Source organism: Chrysemys picta, chromosome 4 (genome assembly GCF_011386835.1).
Source record: "Chrysemys picta bellii isolate R12L10 chromosome 4, ASM1138683v2, whole genome shotgun sequence".
NCBI lineage: Eukaryota > Metazoa > Chordata > Testudines > Emydidae > Chrysemys > Chrysemys picta.
Genome location: NC_088794.1, coordinates 16,585,131 through 16,606,244, shown reverse-complemented (window position 1 = coordinate 16,606,244; position 21,114 = coordinate 16,585,131). Strand labels below are relative to the sequence as shown.

Below are 21,114 nucleotides of genomic sequence, written 5' to 3'. Positions count from 1 at the left end.
TTGGGTGGTAAAAGTCTATCTGTCTGTTTCTCACCTGCTCTGCACCTTGTGCAGTCACGGACACCGGTGCAAACAGCCAGTGTAATCAAATATAGGATTCTGAGTTGGCAGCATTTTATACTGATTTTGCACAGGGCTATATGGTGACACAAGGTACAGGGCAGGGGAGAACCATGTTCTGTGTACCAGATTGACCACTATGTAACTTCAATGTTACACCAGTGCAAGTTCCACTGATGTCATTAGAGTCACAGCAGCACATAACTGGAGTAACAAAATGGTGAATCAGGCCCAGAGAGTTCATGTCCATGGAGGATGTGTATTCTTGGTTGTAATTTTTAATGTCTGTGCCAGTCTGAGTGTCAGAGTGAGGCATTTCACAACTTGAAATAAATACTAAAAACCCCCACCACACCTACCCCTCTACGCTCCCTCTACCCCCCAAAAAACAACATCCCCCCCACCAGCTCTTGGCTTCAGATTTTGGCTTGTAATAAAAAGAAGAAAAAAAGATTGAAAGGCAAATATTCAAGGGAAAAGGAGCCCCTGTGGTAGAAATTAAAGTGAACAGAAAAAGGATCTTTTATGTTTAAAACGCTGCATGCTCAAGTAGGCGGGAGAAGAACATTTCTGATTCCTGTTCCAGTTCACCTCTCCCATGGCAATCGCTCTTTGCCGGGCTCTGGTGTATCCGTTACACTAACCAATGGGCTCCCTTCCGCTCTGCCATCCAAACAGAGCCCTTGTGCAGAGATAACTAAAGCGAAGTGTGCGGCCTCTTTCCTTGGGTTTCTGGCTCCTTGTGAGTGATTTCTGCAACTGGCTGAAATTAAAACAACTGTCTGCATTACATTCGCTCTGTCTGTCAAAACACGGCCTCGCTCTCAGCAGCTGGGAAGTCAGGGGCTGAAAGGAAGCAGTGTCTCTCTGAACAAAGGCCACTTTCACGCCAAATGTTGTTGATATAGTGAGAACCCAGTTCCTCTCTAAACATGAAACCAATAGGGCTGCTTTTCTTCTTGTTTCCTGGGCCCTACTTAACAGCTTTAAAAAAATTATTATATCTATAAAATTTATGTTGCGCCAGAACACTACAGAGCTCTTTCGGCCTGGAATTAGCCAGTGCAGCAATTATGGAGGCCTTTTGGGTCAAATTCAGTGGTGATGTAAACCATGGTGGAAGGTACACGCCGTTTGTAAGAGGCAAAGCTGTGCACAACATGCACCCATTCGGGATCCCAAGGGTGTGCAAGGGACAAACTTACACATGGAGAAGGGCGATGTAGGAAAAGGAAACAATCGGAGGGTGTGATAAGGACACAGGAGGTCTGGGTTCAGTTCCTGGCTCTATCATATGCTCTGTCTGTCCAAGTCTCTTCCTCTCTGCGCCTCAGCTCCCCATCTGTAAAACGGCAATAATGATGTTCTCTCTCTCTCATCATTTGTCTGTCCAGTCAACCTAGTCTGTAAGGGGCTCGCTCTCGTTAGGTGTCTGTACAGCTACTAGCACAATGGGGCTCTGATCTCACAGGGCCAGTAACTGCAACTATAGCACAAATAGATGAGTACCCATCTCTTTCTCTCTCTCACACACATACACATACACACAGACAGACATACCCCCTCACCCCTACGCTGTCTGCAACATTCCGAAGTTCAGCCCTACTGTCAGAGGACACCACACCCGTTGTGGTTATCCAGGTACTTATAAGGTCCCCATCACCACTAATAGATTAAATATGCCTATTCTGAATTTCTGTATGTTTTAGAGGCAAAAATTGCCATTTGATAGAATTTTCTTGTGACACAAAAGGAAGCCTGGTGAAAATTCAAGGCAACAGAGTGCGTACTGGCTGTGACCAAGCAGTTAAAATAAATGCTGTCTTTTCAGCCTCCCAAAGAAAGGGCAGGGAGAGAGAACGGGACTTCCAGAGCCATGAAACTGACCAGGAAACTGAGGCTACATCTACACTACAGGGGGGAGTCGATTTAAGATACGCAAATTCAGCTACGTGAATAGCGTAGCTGAATTCGACGTATCGCAGCCGACTTACCCCGCTGTGAGGACGGCGGCAAAATCGACCTCTGCGGCTTCCCGTCGACGGCGCTTACTCCCACCTCCGCTGGTGGAGTAAGAGCGTCGATTCGGGGATCGACTGTCGCGTCCCGACGGGACGCGATAAATCGATCCCCGAGAGGTCGATTTCTACCCGCCGATTCAGGCGGGTAGTGTAGACCCAGCCTAAGAATTGAATCTTATCCCAAAGTTGGAATCTGCCTCCCTCTCTCGTTCAGGATGCCAGGATGGTACAATGTTCCCTGCAAACATCCAAGTCTCCTGATGGCAACATGGGAGCTGCTGTGAAAGGTTGTCTAGTGCTTGGTCAGCACTGGAGCAGAGGGGAACATAGGCCCATGTGCGCGAGAGAACAGTTGCCTCCATGACCAGGCTTCTGTTCCCCACACTGGGGAGTTTCTGAGTACCTGTGAAGATGGAAAGTCAGGTGGCTTCATGATTCTAAAGGTGCTAGTCTACACCAGAAGTGCTACAGTGGCACAGCTGTACTGATGCAGTTGCGTTGACGCAGCGCATCTGGTGAAGACGCTCTATGCCGACGGGAGAGACCTCTCCTGTCCGCATAATAAAACCACCTCCGTGAGTGGCTCCGTCGGCGGGAGAAGCTCTCCCATCGACAGCGCTGTCCACACCAGCGCTTATGTCGGTGTAACTTATGCCGCTCAGCGGGGTGGCTTACTCACACCCCTGAGCGACGTCGTAAGTTATATCGACATAACTTGTACTGAAGATGAGCCCTAACCTTCTCCCCCTCTTCACTGGGGCTCTGAGCATTTGTTCTCCTGATGCTGTTTAATTTTATTCTCGGAATTCCCATCAGTCATTGACATGGCTGCTGCTGACATCACGTGGTGCTTAATTAAACCAGTTGTCATGGAATAACATGCAAGGGGGGGGGGAATTTTTCCTTTCTTTCTTTTTTGTTTCATTTTGCAGTGGTAAAATGGGCTCCGACTCCCCTTAAAGGGGCTAGCCAACCTAGGCCAATACTGTTTTACAGGACCTGCTCTTAGGAATCTACAATAAATTTAGATTAGGCTCCTTTTCACATTCGTAAAGTGGTGTGTACTCTTACAGTGCTATAGAAATAATAAATGCCAATAGCAATAATTATTACAATAGCAATTGTACAAATAATTTATGTCATGAATTTCGCCTCTTTTTCTGCTTGTGGAACATCCGTGAGTAAATATGAATGCCAGCAAATGTATTTACTACTCAAAATTATTCAACAAATCTTTTCAAATTATGTACTAATTTTGAATAGTTCATAGGTCAGATGGGACCATGTAGCCTGACCTGCACAACACAAGCTATAGAAGTTCAGCCAGTCATCCCTGCATTACACCCCACAACTTGTGTCTGACTGAAGTATATCCTTCAGAAAGAGATCTCAGCAAACTCTTCCGCCTGCATTGGTTCACTATGATCACCTGTTATTGTTTCTGTTCCCTAATTGGAAGAGTGCATATACACTTCTGGAGTGAATTTCCTATTTGTACTCCACCACACAGCTTTAAAATCACTCCTTGCAAACAAACGTTCAAGCCCGAAACTGATGAAATATGATGAAATATCCGAAGAGACATTCACAGAAAGAAAACGCAACAGGATTGTGAACACAGATGAAGCAAAGTCATTTAAACGTTTGAGAGAATATTGGCGGAATGTTTTTTTGCAACACTTGCCCCATCATATATTTGCCCAGCTCTCACAATTATAACACATAATCCACTATCCTTGTAATCTGAAATCCAAATACACCTCTACCTCGATATAACACGAATTAAGGTATAACGCGGTAAAGCAGTGCTCCGGGGCGGGAGGGGGGCGCTGCGCACTCTGGTGGATCAAAGCAAGTTCAATATAGGTTTCACCCATAACGCGGTAAGATTTTTTGGCTCCCAAGGACAGCGTTATATCGAGGTAGAGATGTACTAAGGATTCCAATGGACTGTATGTAGAATGTCCAGAGTTTGGTGAGTAAAAGCACCGAACTCCCATTAACAGCAGGCATTATCATGTACCCCTATCTCTAGAGCTCTGCATGGATACAAAATTAGTATCTGCATCCGATCCGCAAAAAATGGTCTGCAGATACCCACAACCCCATCCACGGCTGGGGATATAAAGCGGATCTCCGTGGATTTGCAGGGCTCTAACTATGTCATCACGCACGGTTCTGAAAGCTTATTTCCCTCTCAGAAGCACAGGGATTCCCTTGCTCCTTACAAAAGTCGGGTGGAAATACTTGCTTGTGTTTTAATTGTTTTCAAAATGTTCTCTGCCAGGCTAATTATCATTATGAAACCGAAGGGTTTGTGCGCCTGAAATGCCGCATTAGGGAGAGCAGATAAGGAACACCATGTTTCAGCCATGTAGCTGTCTGCAGGCGGAGGGAGAAACAGCATGGATCGGAGTTGATTTAAAAAACAAAACAAAGAAACAATGTGATCAGACAGAAAAATGAAGGATTCAAATGAATGTAATTCACACTGCCATGAAAGGATAGCAACAGCCTGGCAAAACCTGAAAGAAAGCAGGAACATCAGTCATATAAAACGGACCGGCCCAGCTGGAAATAGCAATGCTTAGCAAGAGATGAAGGTTTGATTTCTGGGCCTGCTCTTGTTTCCCAAATTGGCAGGGGCTGGGAGAGAATGCCTTGAAGTTGATTAGTTTGTTTTCCCTCCATCTCGGCCAGGGATCACTGAAAGACAGAAAAGAAAGACAGAAGGCATTGTCTAAAAGATAAAAATAGAGGCAGAGAAAAGGCAGGAGAGAGAGAGAAAGAGAGAGAGCGCGCAAATGGGAAAATCAGAAGGAATGAAAAGGAGAGAAAGGAAAAAGGAAAGAGAAAAACACACATGAGAGCAAGTGACTGATGGAACGTAAGTATGGAAATGCCTCCTCCTCGGCGGATCACAGTGCTAGCTATTGACACTCAGTGAAAGCATCATTTTTAGAAGCATAACTGCCTGTGTCCATGGTGGTCAAATATCATTTCAACACAGAGATTGTTTTCTGACAATTGGAGCAAAGGAGCTGCACTGCTGTGCCTCCCCTAGCCTCCAAGTATGCTTATTAGCACATACACTTCCACCTGTCCCCGCATGTGGACCAATCACTCTTTGACAGAGACGGGCTGACAGGTTCGGGGGCAAAGTGGGAGCTCACACAACAAGCAGCTCTTCTCCGCAGCGAACGCAGAGAGGGGGGCAGGAATGCAGGCATCAAAAGAACGGCTTCTTCAGATTTTTATGGCCACAGGTGGCACGAGCGAGGAATGAAAGGCGTTTCTAGCCGTAACCAGACGCAGCAGAACTAATGAAGTCCAAAGCTGTTCATTTCACATAGTGGTAAAGAGGCTGATTGACTGGCACCTGTCCACAATGAGCCAGTGGAAAGAACAGAAGGAGGGAAGCAGGGAAAAGAGACAGAGCTCCCTTATATGAGCTGCATCGTGTGTACTGAGCAGTGCCACAGACACAGAGAACTTATCACTGAAGGGGGCAAGGGGGGGGGAGGGAAGGGAAGGGAAGGGAAGCTTGAGCACCAAAATACCAGCTGAAGTTACTGGGAGCTGTAGCTACTCAGCACCCGTGAAACTCAGGCCCAAACAGCATGAGAGTCCACGTAGCCCACCCCACCTCACCTTGAGCAAGTCACCGTATCACTGTAATATCTGATCGCCTTCCTAACATCTGTCACATGTGGTTTATTCTCTCTCACATCCTCTCCCCAAGAGCAGAATTGTGTGCGCAGAGTAATGGTTGGTTTCGGTAGCGTTTTGTTTTTTTAAATGCCCACGCTGCTCTATGTGGCAGGCCCAGTGTGCCTGGCCCTGAGAGCAGAAGGTGGGGTGGTTTAGGATGGGCCTTAGTCCCTGGCGGAGTTTGTTCCGCGGTCTCGGACAGGTTGTCTCCTGCGCTGATGAGCTTTACCCTGACAGTGGAAATTTCCGTTGTGCCTGAGGAGTGGAGCTGTTGACGATAGGCCTCACCTCAGAGAGTTATGCTCTTTTAGCGATGGTCTTTGACAGAAACAGGCTTACATTTTTAGAAATGGAGACTAATTCTGGGTGCCTTGAGACCACTTGGGCTGATTTTCCAAAGGTACTGAGTATTTGTCCTCACGCCAACTGACTTGAAAACGAGACCTGAGGTGTCTGAAGCTGGGCGCCCCAATAAAATGAAGGCACCTAGAATTGGCCGCCAGTTTTCCAAATTTAGAACCTGATCCTACAACTGTAGACCATGATGCCCCAACTTCTTGCACAAAGGTGGGTTGCTGAGCCCCACGCAGAAGTCTGCTGACTCCAGTGAAGCTGTGTGAGGGAGATAGTTCAACTCCCACTGCAGGACTTAGCCACAGGCTTTAGTTTCTCCATCAGTCATTTCCCTCCCGTTGATAAAACGGGGTTAATACCCACCCCACATGGGTGCGGGGAGGATGGATCAGTGTGTGCAAGTGCTACAAACATTAAGCGCCACACCACAATCAGATGTATTAAGGACAATAGCTAAGAAGCCAACGCTCACCTGGCGCGTTTTCTCTCCTGTTCCAACGGGAGTCTCAGTACAACCGCGCGCCCTACCCTCCCTTTACTGCTTGTGCTCCTTTATTTGACACAGCAGCTTTGGCGTTGAGTTTTTTACTTCCCTAATTATGAACCTCGTTCCCGGTAATTAAATGATAAAAGACTCATTACTGCTTTCCTTGACTGTCTGACCTGTAACAAAATAAAAAAATTAAAAATGGAGACTTTCCAAATCCTCGTAAACACCCCTCCCCCCGTTCCACAAGAACCTTAAAAATAAATAAAACAGTCTGGCTCCAATAAATAAATAAATAAAGTAGAAGTTTCCACATTTTATGACTGCTACCAACACAAGCAGCTGACCTCTCTGACTAGGAGCCAGCCCATGGGGCATCCCATAAGTATGGCGTATTGCCTGGAGACCCATTGCGGGTAGTGAAGTTCAAACAGAAAATCTATTTTTAATGACTTTGGGGAGTGCTGTGGAGATGCTGAGTAATTCAATGTAATTAAAGCTATCTATCATTGAGTGAGTAGGAGCCGAAAGTTGATGAACTTTTCAATGAGATTTTTTTCCCCCTTCATTCATAAAATCATAGCCATGGCTCCAGCAGGAATCATAAAACAACAAAAAAAAAATGGGAAGAACTCTCACCAGGTCCAACTGTTCATGCTTCAGGGTGCCAGCATGGGATGAAGCTGGGGGAAAATAAAGAACAAACCAAACTTTCCCCCAGTATTTGTGAAAAGTTTGACAAACTTTTTCTTTGATGCTTCTGCTGCTGTCTCCTTTTCCCCAGCCCTGCTCAAATATTGAGGCTCTCTGGGATATATTTTTCTAAGGCCAAGCAAAAAGCTTGGTCACCATATCGGGCTGAGAAGTACATTGTGTTCCTCATTTTAAAGATGGGCCAGAACTAAAACCTTGGGTCCCATGAGCCTTAAACTTTGGGAGAATTCAGATCCAGAGTTGAATTTTGTGGATCAGGCCCAAATAATGCTGATTTTTAATGCAGAACCCCCCGCCCCCCATGTAAAACTGACAACAATCACACAAACTTCAAGGAAGGAAGGAAGGAAGAAGCTACTTAGTGTGGTATATAGGGCAATAACTAGGACAAATGAGAGGCAAGTGAAAAGGGAACATTTAGACAGGATAGCGGGAGAAATGTCCCTACAGTGTGGTCTGTTACACTGTGGATTAGACTCCCACGGTAAGCGCTAGGAAAATCAGCACCTGGGCCATTTTAAAATGAGACTGGACAAAGCACTCACAAACACACTGCAGGAAACAATCGTTCTTGGGGATGTGATTTAATAAGTCTCCTTCCGTCCCTCACATCCCTCGTTGTGAATATCAGCATATTGCTTCTAGAGAGCAAACAGAAGTTTAATTGTATCTTAATGTTCAGGAAAGCGAGGGGCCCATCAGCAATGGGCAGAGCTAGTCAAAGGGGGAGAGCAGATTCTCTTCTAACTGCCCCACTGCACCTTGTTTTGACTTGGAGCACAGCCAGCTATTCCAGTAGTGGGTGCTCTTGTGGGGTTGACCACAAGAGCGCCCCCAGACCAAACCTGCAGCACCCAGGGTGTTTTAGACCTCTCCATTTGTAGTACTGAACTAGGGTCTTTAGAGCACTCCTTACAATTCTCTCACTTTCACACCCATCCTGCCTGGTTTGCAGCTATGTATCCTGCCTGGTTTGCAGCCCAGTGGGGAAGATCTGGAAAGCAGGAGAAGATTTCAGAACCAGGAACAAAACTGCCACAAAATTAACCCTTTGTTTGATGAACTCCAGGGAAAAGCATTACGGATGGAGAAGAGAATTGAACTGACTCAAGCCCCAGTGGAAAAATCCAGAGGGCAAAGCGGAAAGGTGACTCTCACACAGAGAGGTCTGTTTCTCCAAAGGGTGACTGTCAAAGTATGCACAAAGCCACACAAGCACCTGCTGCAGGATGCTTATTCAAAATCATCTTAAAAGGCAAGAACTGATGGTTTGCTCCGGTGCTTCATGAAAAGATTCTAAATCCGCCACTACTTTCCTGAAAGGAAAGCCAGGGAGACCACACAAAGTCACTGCAAGGAACCATCTGTGCCTCGTCCTGACTCCTGAGCATGTGTGCCAACGTCCGCAGGAACTACACAGCTATTTTTAATGCATCCTTTACATAATGGATGAGAGGCAAAGCGAGCTCTCCAATGGACGAGCCCTTGTGAAGGAACCTGTTCTCCATGACATGCCAAGCCTTCTGGACGGCTCTTCCACCAGCAGCTCTGGTGCTTTGTTACTTTGGAACAGACAAGCGCAACAAGAGCTTGGCACAGCTGCCAAACCCTGCCAAAGGTGCAGCATTTCAGAGCCAGAATCAGCGCTCAGGCAGCCTATTCTTAAATTGAAGAGCGCATGAGCTAAAACGCATAGTAATGCCTGGATATTTTAAACCCACTACGTGCTTCTGTACAACCCCTCTCCTAAGGCTAGGGTTCCCATCTTGGAAGGGCAAGCCTTTTAGCTTCAGTAGACAATTAGTATGTGGTAAGAGAGTCCCATCCAGGAGGCCATCCAAATACCCCTCCCTTTTCAAAGCTGACTTTGCAAGGCAAACATCTACCCATCCAGCCTCTTATGCTGTCCCCATCTGAATAACAGACAAATAATACTCAAAACCATACAGATGTGTGCACAAAACAGCGAACTGCACATGCCAACACGTACAACCATGTGAAAAACATTTACTTGTGAGTACAAACATGAGTGCATGTGCAAACCACACATTTGTGGCCACAAGTAGGTATTTTTCACATCTAACTGCCTATCAGCCCTTGCGGTTGGCTGCTTTTGCACTTTGACAACATGTTTTGTTGAGGCAGTCACACGGTCACATGTGCGCACTCACTTTCCCCATGCGTATTAGGCAACAGCGTTTGAGAACGTACAGTTCTAAGGCACCAGCACCGCAGTGTGTTTCACTGTAACTGATAGAAGTGCATGTGCCCAGGAAGGGGACAGATGAGGCGGGGGCTGCACTGACAGATAAGAGAAAGCAGCCATTAGAAAATAAAAACCTTTCTCCCCGACTCCTCCCCAGCTTAGCAGAGAAAAATGTTACCCAAACAATCTGAAAGGTTGTCAGAAATTGAATCAGCAGCTGCAATTTTTGGAGGGGAAGCTAGGAGGTGGGAGCGCAGGCCATATTTACAGACGTTTCCATGACTACAAAGAGATTATTCAATTACAGCGTTAGCAGGAGAGTGCAGAAGGAGTGTCCCTAAAACTCTGGTCCATGCAATCTTTCTGATGAGTCTCTGGGCTTGTCCAAATGCACAGTTAGTGCTCAGCAAACTGGGTTATAAACTATACAGTGCACTAGCTGGCTGCGTGGACCTTGCCACTGCACACTAGAAGTTCTGTAGTGCGCTTTGATCTACTGTGGTTTGACACAGGAACAGATCAAAGTGCACTCCAGAACTTCCAGTGCCCGGCAGGAGGGTCCACATGACCCGTTAGTGCATGGCAGGCTAGCGCGCTGTAGATTTACACCTCAGCTTGCTGTGCATTAAAAGCTTGTCTAGCCAAGCCCATAGTCTCTTTGGGTCTGTCTACACTGCAAGTAAAAACCTGTGGACAGCCCACCCCAGCTGTCTCGGGCTAAGGGGCCATTTGATTGCAGGGTAGACATTTGGGGGTCGCCTGGGCTCTAGAACCCTGCAAGGTAGGAGGGTCCCAGAGTTCAGGGGGGCAAGCCCGAATGCCTACACTGGAATTAAACAGCCCCTTAGCCTGAGTCAGCTGGCACGGGCCAGCTGAGGGTTTTTAACTGCAGTGTAGACAAACCTTTTCTGGCCAGAGGAACTATATTGCCACCTTTCCAGGACGAGCTGTATTTAAGTACCCTTGCCTTGCCAGCATAGCTTCCGCAGCTCGTAGAGGCAAAACTTCTCCGTGTGTATCTGTCTCTCTCCTATGGATACTGCACCTTGGTCTCCCAGATGCAATAAAATACCTTATTGCTGCCCTTAACATAGCCCTGCCAGACTCCCAGGAGAGGGCCTGAAAAACAGAATGGAGCATCTCTTGGGAAAGCAAGGGAGAGAGACAGAATAATACAGATCCCAAAACACGCCTTGAAATCTGGCTTTCAATCCTACTAGTCTCAAACCAAAGGTTCTCCCATCAAACCAAGGCCCCAGCTGGCAGGGCTCAGGTTTGGGGTGGACCCTGTCATGGCAGACAGAGCACAAATAGCTTCCTGTGGTTTCCCACAACTCAAGTTAATCATTAGATCCGTGTGAGGTGTCAGAGCAAGATGTGCCAGAATAACAAGATAGTATGGGAAGCTCTTTTTCCCATTCCCAGGGGAAATATATGCTCATGTAAACCTAGAGGAGGAAAAATTAGTTTTCATATGAAATAAGAGCTGCTCACAATCATTCACCCAACACTCCATCTATTCAACTTGCTAGCTCCTCCACTGCCCCGGGCAAGCAGTCTTGAGGCTCACAGGCTTCAGAGGGCAGAATGTGGTACAGACAAAGGGTACCACCTGCGTTGCATTGCCACGAATTCCCTGCCTCCCACTGCTCCGGGTGGGCTGTGAACGTGCCATTAGTCACTGCAGCTAAAGTGCTGCCGTAGTGTATCTGACAACTGGGCCCATCTAATCTGGAGTCCTGCCTCTTGCCATACTGCCTTGGGCCCATTAGATCTGTCTAGTCCCGCAACCCCGCTCAGGCTGTAGCTCAGCACCATGGGAGCCCTTTCCTGGTTTCAGTTATACACACAACACACGTCCTACAGAGAACAGGAAAACTTCCTTCCCACCCCCAACATACAGATCTTCTCTTTGCAACAACACGATCAATGTGAAAACGTCACACGCAGTATTTTGAACATTTCAGACGGTGCACAGTCAGTCATTCTCATGGCCACCAGCGGACAAAGGTTAGCCCACTGCAAGCCAGCATGAGTGTGTGTGTGATGATCACTGATAGAAAATGGGCTGGCGGCATCAGTGCATCCCCCAGTGCTGTACACAGAAGTCTGGAGCTGGAAAGCTGATCCTTGGTAGAACAGAACAACCATGCATCACATCCATGTGGCAGCTGGTACTCAGAAGCCTGAAGCTAGGCAGTGGAAGTTCATAGATGTGACACACATGACGTTAGGATGCATCTTTTTGTATTCGGTTAAAAAATAATCAGACAAAGTATATACACATTTCTGGAGTCAGTGAACGCAGAAAAAAAATAATATTTATCATAATTATGACAAGTCTGACCACAGATTGTGTGCACTACATACATATATAGCCTCTATAAACACCACCCCCAACATCACTACGGCTGCTTAACTCGACTGTTGAAATCTCCCTTACAGTACACTGGGTTTGCCAGAGACACTGCCATATAAGTACTTCTATGTGCCTTCCCCCCCCCCCGATAAAGACCAGTGCTGGGCTGACTCTTGTGTCATTCATTACACCAGCAGTGAATCTGGTCCAGTGACCAAATTTATTGGACCAAATAAAGTATATTTATTGACAAAGAAAGAAAGAGGGAGAGACATGCAGAGAAGCTAATAACTAGGAATGAGATGCTAAAACTGGGATCTCAGCAAATAATGACAAAATCGTGTCAAAGTAAATCTACATCTATTCTCATCTTGAAAACTACCAGCCCTTGTGACCACATGAACCAGACCTTTCTCCTTGTATTCTAGGCTTTTCTCCCCAAATCACAGGTGCTGCATCCCTTCTTTAGGAGAAGGCAGCATGACACAACCCAGCACTTCTACAAGAATCTGGCAACTAGGTGTAATTTTTTTAAACGGAGACAGCTGATTACAGATTCTCAAACTCCTGCATAACAACTTCCCTCCTTTGTTTGGCTTATAATGTAGCAAGTTACAATACCCCCCCAAGCGGAAAAAATAAAAACAGACCAGACCACACCACAAACAATTCCAGTGCTAAGAATAAGCACTTTGGCTTTTAATTCTGAAATTGTGTTTGTTGTGTGTGTTTATTTTTCACAATGCCCTAAAATTACTGTCTTCGACTGCAAAACACCCCCAAAACAAAACAAAAATGCAAAGGGGCGATTTGCCTTTGCGCGGTTCTGCGGATAGAGTGTCATGCTCATTTGATCAGTGATTAGTACTGCAGTTATATATCTCAAATCTTGGATAAATGGACCTCCACGGTGGCCCCAGACACTACACTGGGCACAATCGGGGGGGAGGGGGTGGGGAAGAGAACGTATCTTAGTTGGTGCCCAAGATGGTGTTTCAATTGAGTTACTCTCCTTTTACATTAAATGAAGGCGAGAGGCGAATCAGGACGATGGAGGGAAAATAAATGTGGATGCCTATGATGCTACCTTTACAAAGTCACTTTTCTGACTATGCCCCCAATCCTGTAGTGAGCTCCGTCTGAGTCGAATCCTTCCCCGGTGCAGAGTTCGTTTCAGGACTGCAGCCAAAGGCTGTCCTTCTCGTTCGTTTCCTAATACACTAAATGCCTTCAATCCTGTTGATGCAAATGTGAATTCAGGGTGCTTGGCACCTTGCAATATTGGGCCCTTAAGGGAATAGTATTTTAAGGGAATAGGCACAAGGCTGTGTTCCACAACTGGTGGAAGGGCAGGGTTAAGGCAGATGGCCTGGAAATGGAACGGGGAGGTCCTTTCTTCACTCTCCTCCCCCCTGAAATGGCTGGATATCAAATATGACAGCATCCCTCAGATTGCATTATTGCTTTTATTTGAAGTGGCTTTCCTATAATATTGCAACAACTGGCAAGTTGCACAGCAAGACCACACACTCTGACGTGGCCCCTCAGACAATAAGACTCCTCCGTTGTGTGACACTGATTAGTCCCAAGCCTCAGAGGGACTAATTAATAAAGATAAAAGGGGAACAGCTTTTCAAAATTTCCATACTCAAGTGGGAATCAATCCAACATAGTAAACTTTGATCTCAGATCAGTTCATGGCCTTTTTCATTTGCTGCTCTGACTTGCTGCCATGTACCTAAAACACATACCCAACGGCCATTTAAAAGTTTTAACAGGATCTTAGAAAATTAATTACGGTGAACAATTATCATGTGTCTCTCTCTCTCTCTCTTTGTGTGTAAGTGGCAAAAATAGGATTTTAAATAATTTTTGGAGTTGTAAGTGATGTAATTAGGTGTTCAGTGAACACTTACAATGGAGTGCTTATTAAAATTACTGTTTTAATCAGAACGTTGCTGGAGAATCATTAAGAGCACAACGGTTTGATTCCCTGGAACTCTAATTAGACCTGGACTTCTTGCTACCCGGGGGAGCCACCTGAACTGAATCCATCTCAGCCTTGTGCTCAGCACCACAGGTGATACACTCTCATTTCCATGCCTGTTGGGAGGAAGCTTCGGTGCTGTTATGCAGTGACCTCGCCAAAGCTTCCTTAATGTATCGCAGGCAGAGGAAGTGGAGATCTGTGCCGGAGAAAGTGCTTAGGTTGCTGAACAGGAGTCTGAAAAACAAGGGAGTGGGAAAGAACTGCCCTGAAATATAAAAGATCCCATCCTGCTTCCCCCAGGAGCGATTCAGAATCAAAGCTCCATCTAAAGTCTTTACTTTAGTCTGCAGCGCGGTTTCTTTGGTCGGATTGCAAAGTTCACCTCCAGGAAAATGCATCTGGGGTTCTGTTGTCTCCTTCTGCGACCAGAGAGAGTCTCAGGCTGCTTTGAAGCATCTTCTTGAATTCTTCTGTGCAATGCTTTGTATGGCTATAGGCAGGGAAAGTCTAGGTTTTTCTTAATTCTGTCTTCTAGCACTCCTGGCTTGGTGCCACTAGTGGCCACATTCTTTCTTGCACGGAATTTGGTGCACCCAAAAAGGAGCACGCCTCCATTTATCCTCAGAACACGTATTGCATGACACACAGCAAAGCACTCCCCCCTCTCCTTGCCCTGCCCACATGCCTGTGGCCTGGAGGTTCATTTCTAGGGCCTTGTCTCCAATGGCATTTTAGCTATCCGTGTAGCAGCACTGGCAGAAACCCCTAGCGCAGACAGGGCCGGCTCCAGGGTTTTGGCTGCCCCAAGCAGCCAAAAAAAAAAAAAAGCCGCGATCGCGATCTGCGGCGGCAATTCGGTGGGAGGTCTTTGCTCCGAGCAGGAGTGAGGGACCGTCCGCCGAATTGCCGCCGAATAGCTGGACGTGCCGCCCCTCTCTGGAGCGGCCGCCCCAAGCACCTGCTTGCCAGGCTGGTGCCTGGATCCGGCCCTGAGTGCAGACAGCTTACAGCAGTGCAGCTTACCCCAGCTTGAAAGTAGGGTAAATCATGACTATCCCAAGAGTTTGTCCTGCCTGGTACAGCTGCTCTGGCACCTCAGTTCGCTGAGTAGACATCCTAGCCATGAGAACAGAGTCCAGTTTCCATGCCTCATTCGTTAATAGCTTATGAGTTTCAGAGTTGCTGAGAGCACACAGCTCCCATTGACCTCAGTTGGAGCTGCTGCTCAGCACGTCCGAATATACAAACCCGGTATTTATCTAGGAGAGGAAGGCTGGCCCAATGGTTAGGGTACTAGCCTAGTGCTTAGGAATCTGCTCTTCCACAGATTTGCTGGGTGATCTTGGGCAAGTCACTTAGTCTCTCTCTGCCTCGATTCCCCATCTGCAAATTGGGAGAACAGCATTGCCCTACCTTATAGGGGCGTTGTGAGGACAAACACATTCAAAGATTAGCGAGGCAAGGAGGGTGAGGGAATATCTTTTATTGGACCAACCTCTGTTGGTGAGAGAGACAAGCTTCCAAGCTACACTGAGCTCTTCTTCATTCAAAGATTGGCAGGTGCTCAAATACTACTATGATGGAGGCCATAAAAGTATCCATGAAAGATCGATCGAGCCCATTGGGAATTATCCCCTAGAGCGCTTTATAAACAACGGAGAAAATTTTCAGAATAGGGGATCTGATTCTCATCGACATGAAGACCCCTTTGTACTGCTCCGGCAGTGCAAAAGTATTCCCATTTTACGCTGCCTGGGAGGTGTTAAGAGGCCTTAGTGCCAATGAGAATTGGGCACTGGGTGTCTAGAATTAGGCATTTAAATTCATACTGAAACACCTAAATCCAAGGACTTGCCTTCATGATGCATTAGTACCAGAAAAGTGTGAATTCTAGCTTGCAGCAACGTGTCATGCCCTAACGGGCCTGCGTGGACCCTGCCGGTTTACATTGAAAGTTCCCTAGTGCTTGTTAAAGTAGTACTGTTTGAAAATGGGACCATGTCAATGCGCACTAGAGAATTTTCACTGTGTGCCAGCAGGGTGCACATTGGCCCGTTAGTGAGTGACACACTAGTTCGGACTACAATTCACACCCCACTAGTGCCAGCTAACACACTGTGTAGACAAGCCCTAACTGGCCTGATTTTTAGTTATTCTGAGCACCTGTGGCTCCCGTTGGCTTAATCCATCCATTTCCCCTCTATGATTGCACAGCTGCACAGAATCACTCTTCCTATAAACCACAGGCTAGACAGCACCATATCTTCCCCCAGCTCGCCTAAAACTCCTGAGGTCCAGTTAAGGTGTTAAAAAGGATTGGGGCAGGCTACGATTAAATAGAGTAGTTTAAAATGACAGACTTCTAAAATGGGATTACAGTCTTAATGAAAACTGTAATGAATGAAGGAGGCATCCAAACATTACCCATAAATATCAGACAAATAGACTAGATCCCTGGATACTGCATCTACAAACCACATAAAATGACTTCAGTTACTCTACATCGATAAATAAGAAAGCTATATTTAATGTTAAAACAGATTCCCCCCCTGCTTCTTTTTGAAGCTGGGTTTCTTGATTTGGATGCTGCCACCCAGGGGGAAATAGTTCATTCAGAAGCTGAAACACGCATCAGGGCTTCAAACCCCCCACCCAAAAACAACCAGCGTTAAAAATCAATCATCTATGCCAAGACACATTATTACAGCAGTCTAGTCGCACAAGCTGTGATTACTGTTATCAATACCCTCAGTTCAGCCTTTCCGTTTCTGCGCGATAGCCCCACTTGCACTGCCAAGTCACTTCAAATCTGACATGCACAACATCCCCGTGAGCCCCTCCGGAGCTCACACTCCCTCCATATGCTGATTGTTAAAACTGCCCAGACTCTTCCAATTGCCTGTTGCGTGTGGGGACAGTGGGATTAAACCCTATTCAAAACCAACCCTGATGAGTAGGAGGCTGGACAAATCTCCTCCTGGGTACGCTGACATTACATTATTGATGGTGAGGGTGGGGTGGGTAATGCAATATTGACAGCCAGCCGTGCCAAGGGGAGGAAGCTGAACCTGCATAGTGACACAGCACCAAACTCTTGTGGGTTTTAGCCAGCCATCTGGTCTGCTGGATCTCATGAGAGCCCCAGAGGGCACAATTATTCATGGCGGCACCGCCTCCTCCTTGGAAAGGCTGCAAAGAGTGCTTTCCAGCTCTGCTGCCTTGGGGCTAGGGTCTTTGTGGCTCTGGTAGCCCAGATGCTGAATGGAAGACACTGCTATGTGGTTAGGTTAACTCCAGCCCTCAGGGCCACTAGTCGGTAGACGAAACTGGGCTACCTCTCTGATACAGTAGAAGTGTGTGATCTTTTAAACGCTGTATCAGGCACATGTGGTTATAACATCATTAATCCTTTGCCCTCCCCTATCACCCTGGAATATGAAATTGCCTTACAAACAATGAAAAGCCCTCTGTGGGGTAGGTAAGTAGTAGCCTCCTTATTTTGCAGATGGAGAAACTGAGGAAGGGAAGGGTGAACTGACTTGCTCAAGGGTGCAAAGTGAGTTGGTGGCAGAGCTGGGAAGGGAACTCAAGTCCTGAGTCCCAGAACTGTGCTCTAGCCATTAGAGACAAGGTCTATTATATGGTCCCAAACCGATCCTTAGTAATCCAACTCATTTTCCTCAGCCAGGATGCATCCCACTGGGGAAATGAACAAGAACTGGTTGAACAGAACTCCTGGTAGCTTGATTTTAAATACAATGAAGTACCAAGGATTCATTAAGTGCTGATGGGGGAGGGGAGGGGAATGTATGTACTTTATAAATATAAATTAACTTCCCAGACAGGCAACAAGCCCAGTCCTTGTGCTTTCCCATCCGGAAACAATTGTTAAAGCAGACAAGTGAAAAGGGAAGAAGCCTGGGTGCACAGTTATTCCTGCAGCGCAGGGGACAGGTGACCTTTCCAATGCTGTACTATTTGTATAAATCTTATATAATGAAATAAAAAAAATAATTAATAAATAAAGGTTAAATCACTTCCCACAGCAGATTTATACCAAGAACGGCGTCTGTGCAGACAATGGGCCACTTTACACAACAGGCTTTTAACTTTCCTTTCCTAAATATGAGGCTGACTCTTAACTGGCCAACCACCAGATGAGGGATAGGAGCCCTTGAAACCAGGGCAACTTGCCAAAGTGAAGGCAGGAGAAGTAGTGCTCGCCTGCGGTTTATTTTAAACACACAATTAAGGTTTTCAATGGGTCTGACCATTTCACAAGTCACAACACGGTGGTTTTAGCCGTCAGACCTTCTCCCGAAAACACTCCCAACCTCCCGGGACTTTACTTCAATTCTTGATCCCACCAGCAAATCAGCACTTGAAACACACTCTCTTCCTCTTCTCTTGCACACCGCAAAGCAAATATTGATGCTTGAGGTTTGGAAGTGCCTCTGGGAACCAGAGGAAAGGACAGACAAGGGCCTCCCACTGGCCTAAATAAAAGCACGAACAGCAGCCAGAGCCATGGAAGGGCTGGTCAAGGAATTCAGCTGCAGGCCCACAGTCAGGTTAGGTAGGGTTACCATACGTCCGGTTTTTCCCGGACATGTCCGGCTTTTTGGCAATCAAACCCCTGTCCGGGGGGAACTGCCAAAAAGCCGAACATGTCCGGGAAAATGCCGGCCGGGCACTTCCCCTCCCGGGCTCCGGCGGCGCAGGGTCCAGAGGCATAGGGGCTGCCCGAAGCCCAAGCGCTACCGGCTTCATGGTTTGCCGGGCAGCCTCCAGACCCTGCGCCCCCGGCTGGGCGTTTCCCCTCCTGGGCTCCAGCTGCGCTGGGGAAGCGCCGGCCGGGGGCGCAGGGTCTGGGGGCTGCCCGGCAAACTGTGAAGCCGGTAGCACTGGGGCAGCCCTTTTCGTGTGGCTGGGAGTGGGAGGGAGGAGGGGGCAGAGTTAGGGCGGGGTTGGGCGGGGAAAGGGCGGGGTTGGGGCGGGGCTGGGGTGGGAAATGGGCGGGGCCAGGGCCCTGTGGAGGGTCCTCTTTTTTTCTTTGTTAAATATGGTAACCCTAGGTTAGGGGAACCTTACCTGCCCTTCCTCAAGCGCTGTCACCACATAGGAGAGCCAGAATCAGAGCAATTCTGGGGCTATGGCAAAACCTGGAGGAGACCCAGTGTCTCAGAGGGCTCTTGTGGCTGGCAACAGGGGAGAGTTAGAAGCTGAGTTTTGCTGAATTTGCAGTGCCTCCTGCTAGCCGTCACCAAGCTCCTTCTGTACAGATTGCAGAGACCCAGCAGGCCATGGTCGGGATGAAAGCAAGATGATCTTTCTTCCTGTCAGGGGAGGCTCCAGGCACCAGCGCACCAAGCACCCGGCAGATTTGGCGGCAATTTGGCGGCGGGTACGCCAAAGCTGCGGGACTGGCGGACCTCCTGCAGGCGCGCCGCCGAAAGCCACCTGACTACCGTGCTTGGGGCGGCAAAATACAGAGCTGCCCCTGCTTCCTGTGTACACAGACTCTTACCTCCTTGCTCGATGCCTTCTAGGGGCTGCTCTACACAACCACACAGCACAATATCCCACTTTCTGAGAAAGGGAGAGTGATAAAACCTTCATCCAAACTTCACATTAACCACCACCTCGCAGGAATGAAACAGCAACACAAAAGAAGAACAAACAGCTTTAGGAAGGACAGGGTGCACTGCCTGAACCTTCAGCTTGTATAACATAGATTTATTCTGTCCTTTTAAGACATTCAGCTCCTAACCCTCTGACTTGCTTGAATTCTCAGCATTTTAGTGGGTTATAGCCCACGAAAGCTTATGCCCAAATAAATATGTTAGTCTTTAAGGTGCCACAAGGACTCCTCATTGTTTTTGCTGTCAGCGATTTATGTAATCCTCTAGGAATGAAGAAGGCTGACTTTCTCTGGCTGCATATCTCTTTTCCACAAGAGGATCTGGAGGACATACCAGCAGTTCTATGTGGAGAGCTAGGGTGTTGTTCACAGATGCAATCTTAGGTAGCAATTAGGGCATATTGGAGGTCCATCTGGTGACACAATGACACCGGTTCCAATGGATGATTCCTGCTGGCACCCTAACCAAGTAGGGATTAAGGAGTCCTGGCATATCCCTACATTGTCTACTTTTCTTGACACTCTTTTTCACCCAAACGTGATCTCCTGGATTCAGTATTCTCAAGGATCTTTGTGTCACCTGTCAAAGGCCTTCTTCTGGCAGTTTTATATTCAATCCCATCCTGACACCCTGTAGAGATTGCAGAGACCCAGAACCACATGGCTGGGATGAATGCAAGACTGTCTGTTTCCTGTTTACCCAGACTCTCCCCTCCTGGCTGTATGCCCCCTAGAGCCTTCCCTAGACATTCACTAACACCACACCTTTGACTTCAGCCACGTCGCCATCTTGACATGAAACCAAAATGGTGGCCCTTTGGGTGAGAAGACAGAGCCACAGGACAGGTCTGTGTCACTGCCATGCTGAGGAGCATCTACATGCATGTCAGTACGTTCCAGCGGCAGTAGCACTGAAAGGGACCACCCTTCCTGACCTCCAGACTGAAGGAAAGCTGCCATAGCTAGAGAGAGTTAGTGGGACATGGGCAAGGGAAGAAATAGAAGCTCCAAGATAAACCGGTGAGGGATAGAACTAGGAATGAGCAAACTGATTCAAGCTGAATCAGAATCAAGAAGATTCAGTTTCCAACCAGATTGGAAACAGGATAGAGGAGGACTCTCATGAAAGAGCCTGTTCCAGAGTGATTTCCAGGCCATATTTGCAGCCTCAAGCTATTGAGTTAGTTCAGGTCAGAGTGATGGGCTTGAGCTGGAAAGTTTGGGCATAGAACCAAACTTCCCCAAATCTCCATGCAATTGGAGAGGTCCAGAACCGGTGTCTCAGTTTAGGACCTCTTAGAGACACAGAGTTGGCTCTGGTGTTCTGGTCTGAACCTCTCTCTAACTTGGAGAGTCATCCGAGCTGAATCTCTGGATCGTTTGAGCTCACTCAACGTGAGGAAAAGGTGGAAAGAGCTGGTGCACCTTTCTAGGGGAAGTCAAGAGGAGATACAGTAAAGACCAGGGAAAGCAGAGGATGCAGGGCCATGGTAAGGGAATGGTGAGGGGAGAGGTTGGGCCCAAATGACTCCCTCAGTTTGGGGAAAACAAGCACACAGAATTTGAACAGT

At 47.3% G+C, this 21,114-nt stretch overlaps 1 protein-coding gene across 7 annotated transcripts in view; it reads right to left on the bottom strand.

The window, feature by feature from the left end:
• The window catches only part of PLXNA2 (plexin A2), a 328,426-nt gene that overhangs the window by 118,717 nt on the left and 188,595 nt on the right, over positions 1-21,114 (bottom strand). The window contains exon 5 of one of the 7 annotated variants that reach the window (XM_065591482.1): positions 1,270-1,402. The exons of the other annotated variants lie outside the window; for them this stretch is intronic. Within the exon in view, the coding sequence (XP_065447554.1) occupies positions 1,391-1,402 (12 nt within the window). The 3' untranslated portion in view covers positions 1,270-1,390. Of the gene's footprint in view, positions 1-1,269; positions 1,403-21,114 lie in introns of those variants that run through there. 7 annotated transcript variants of the gene reach the window in all.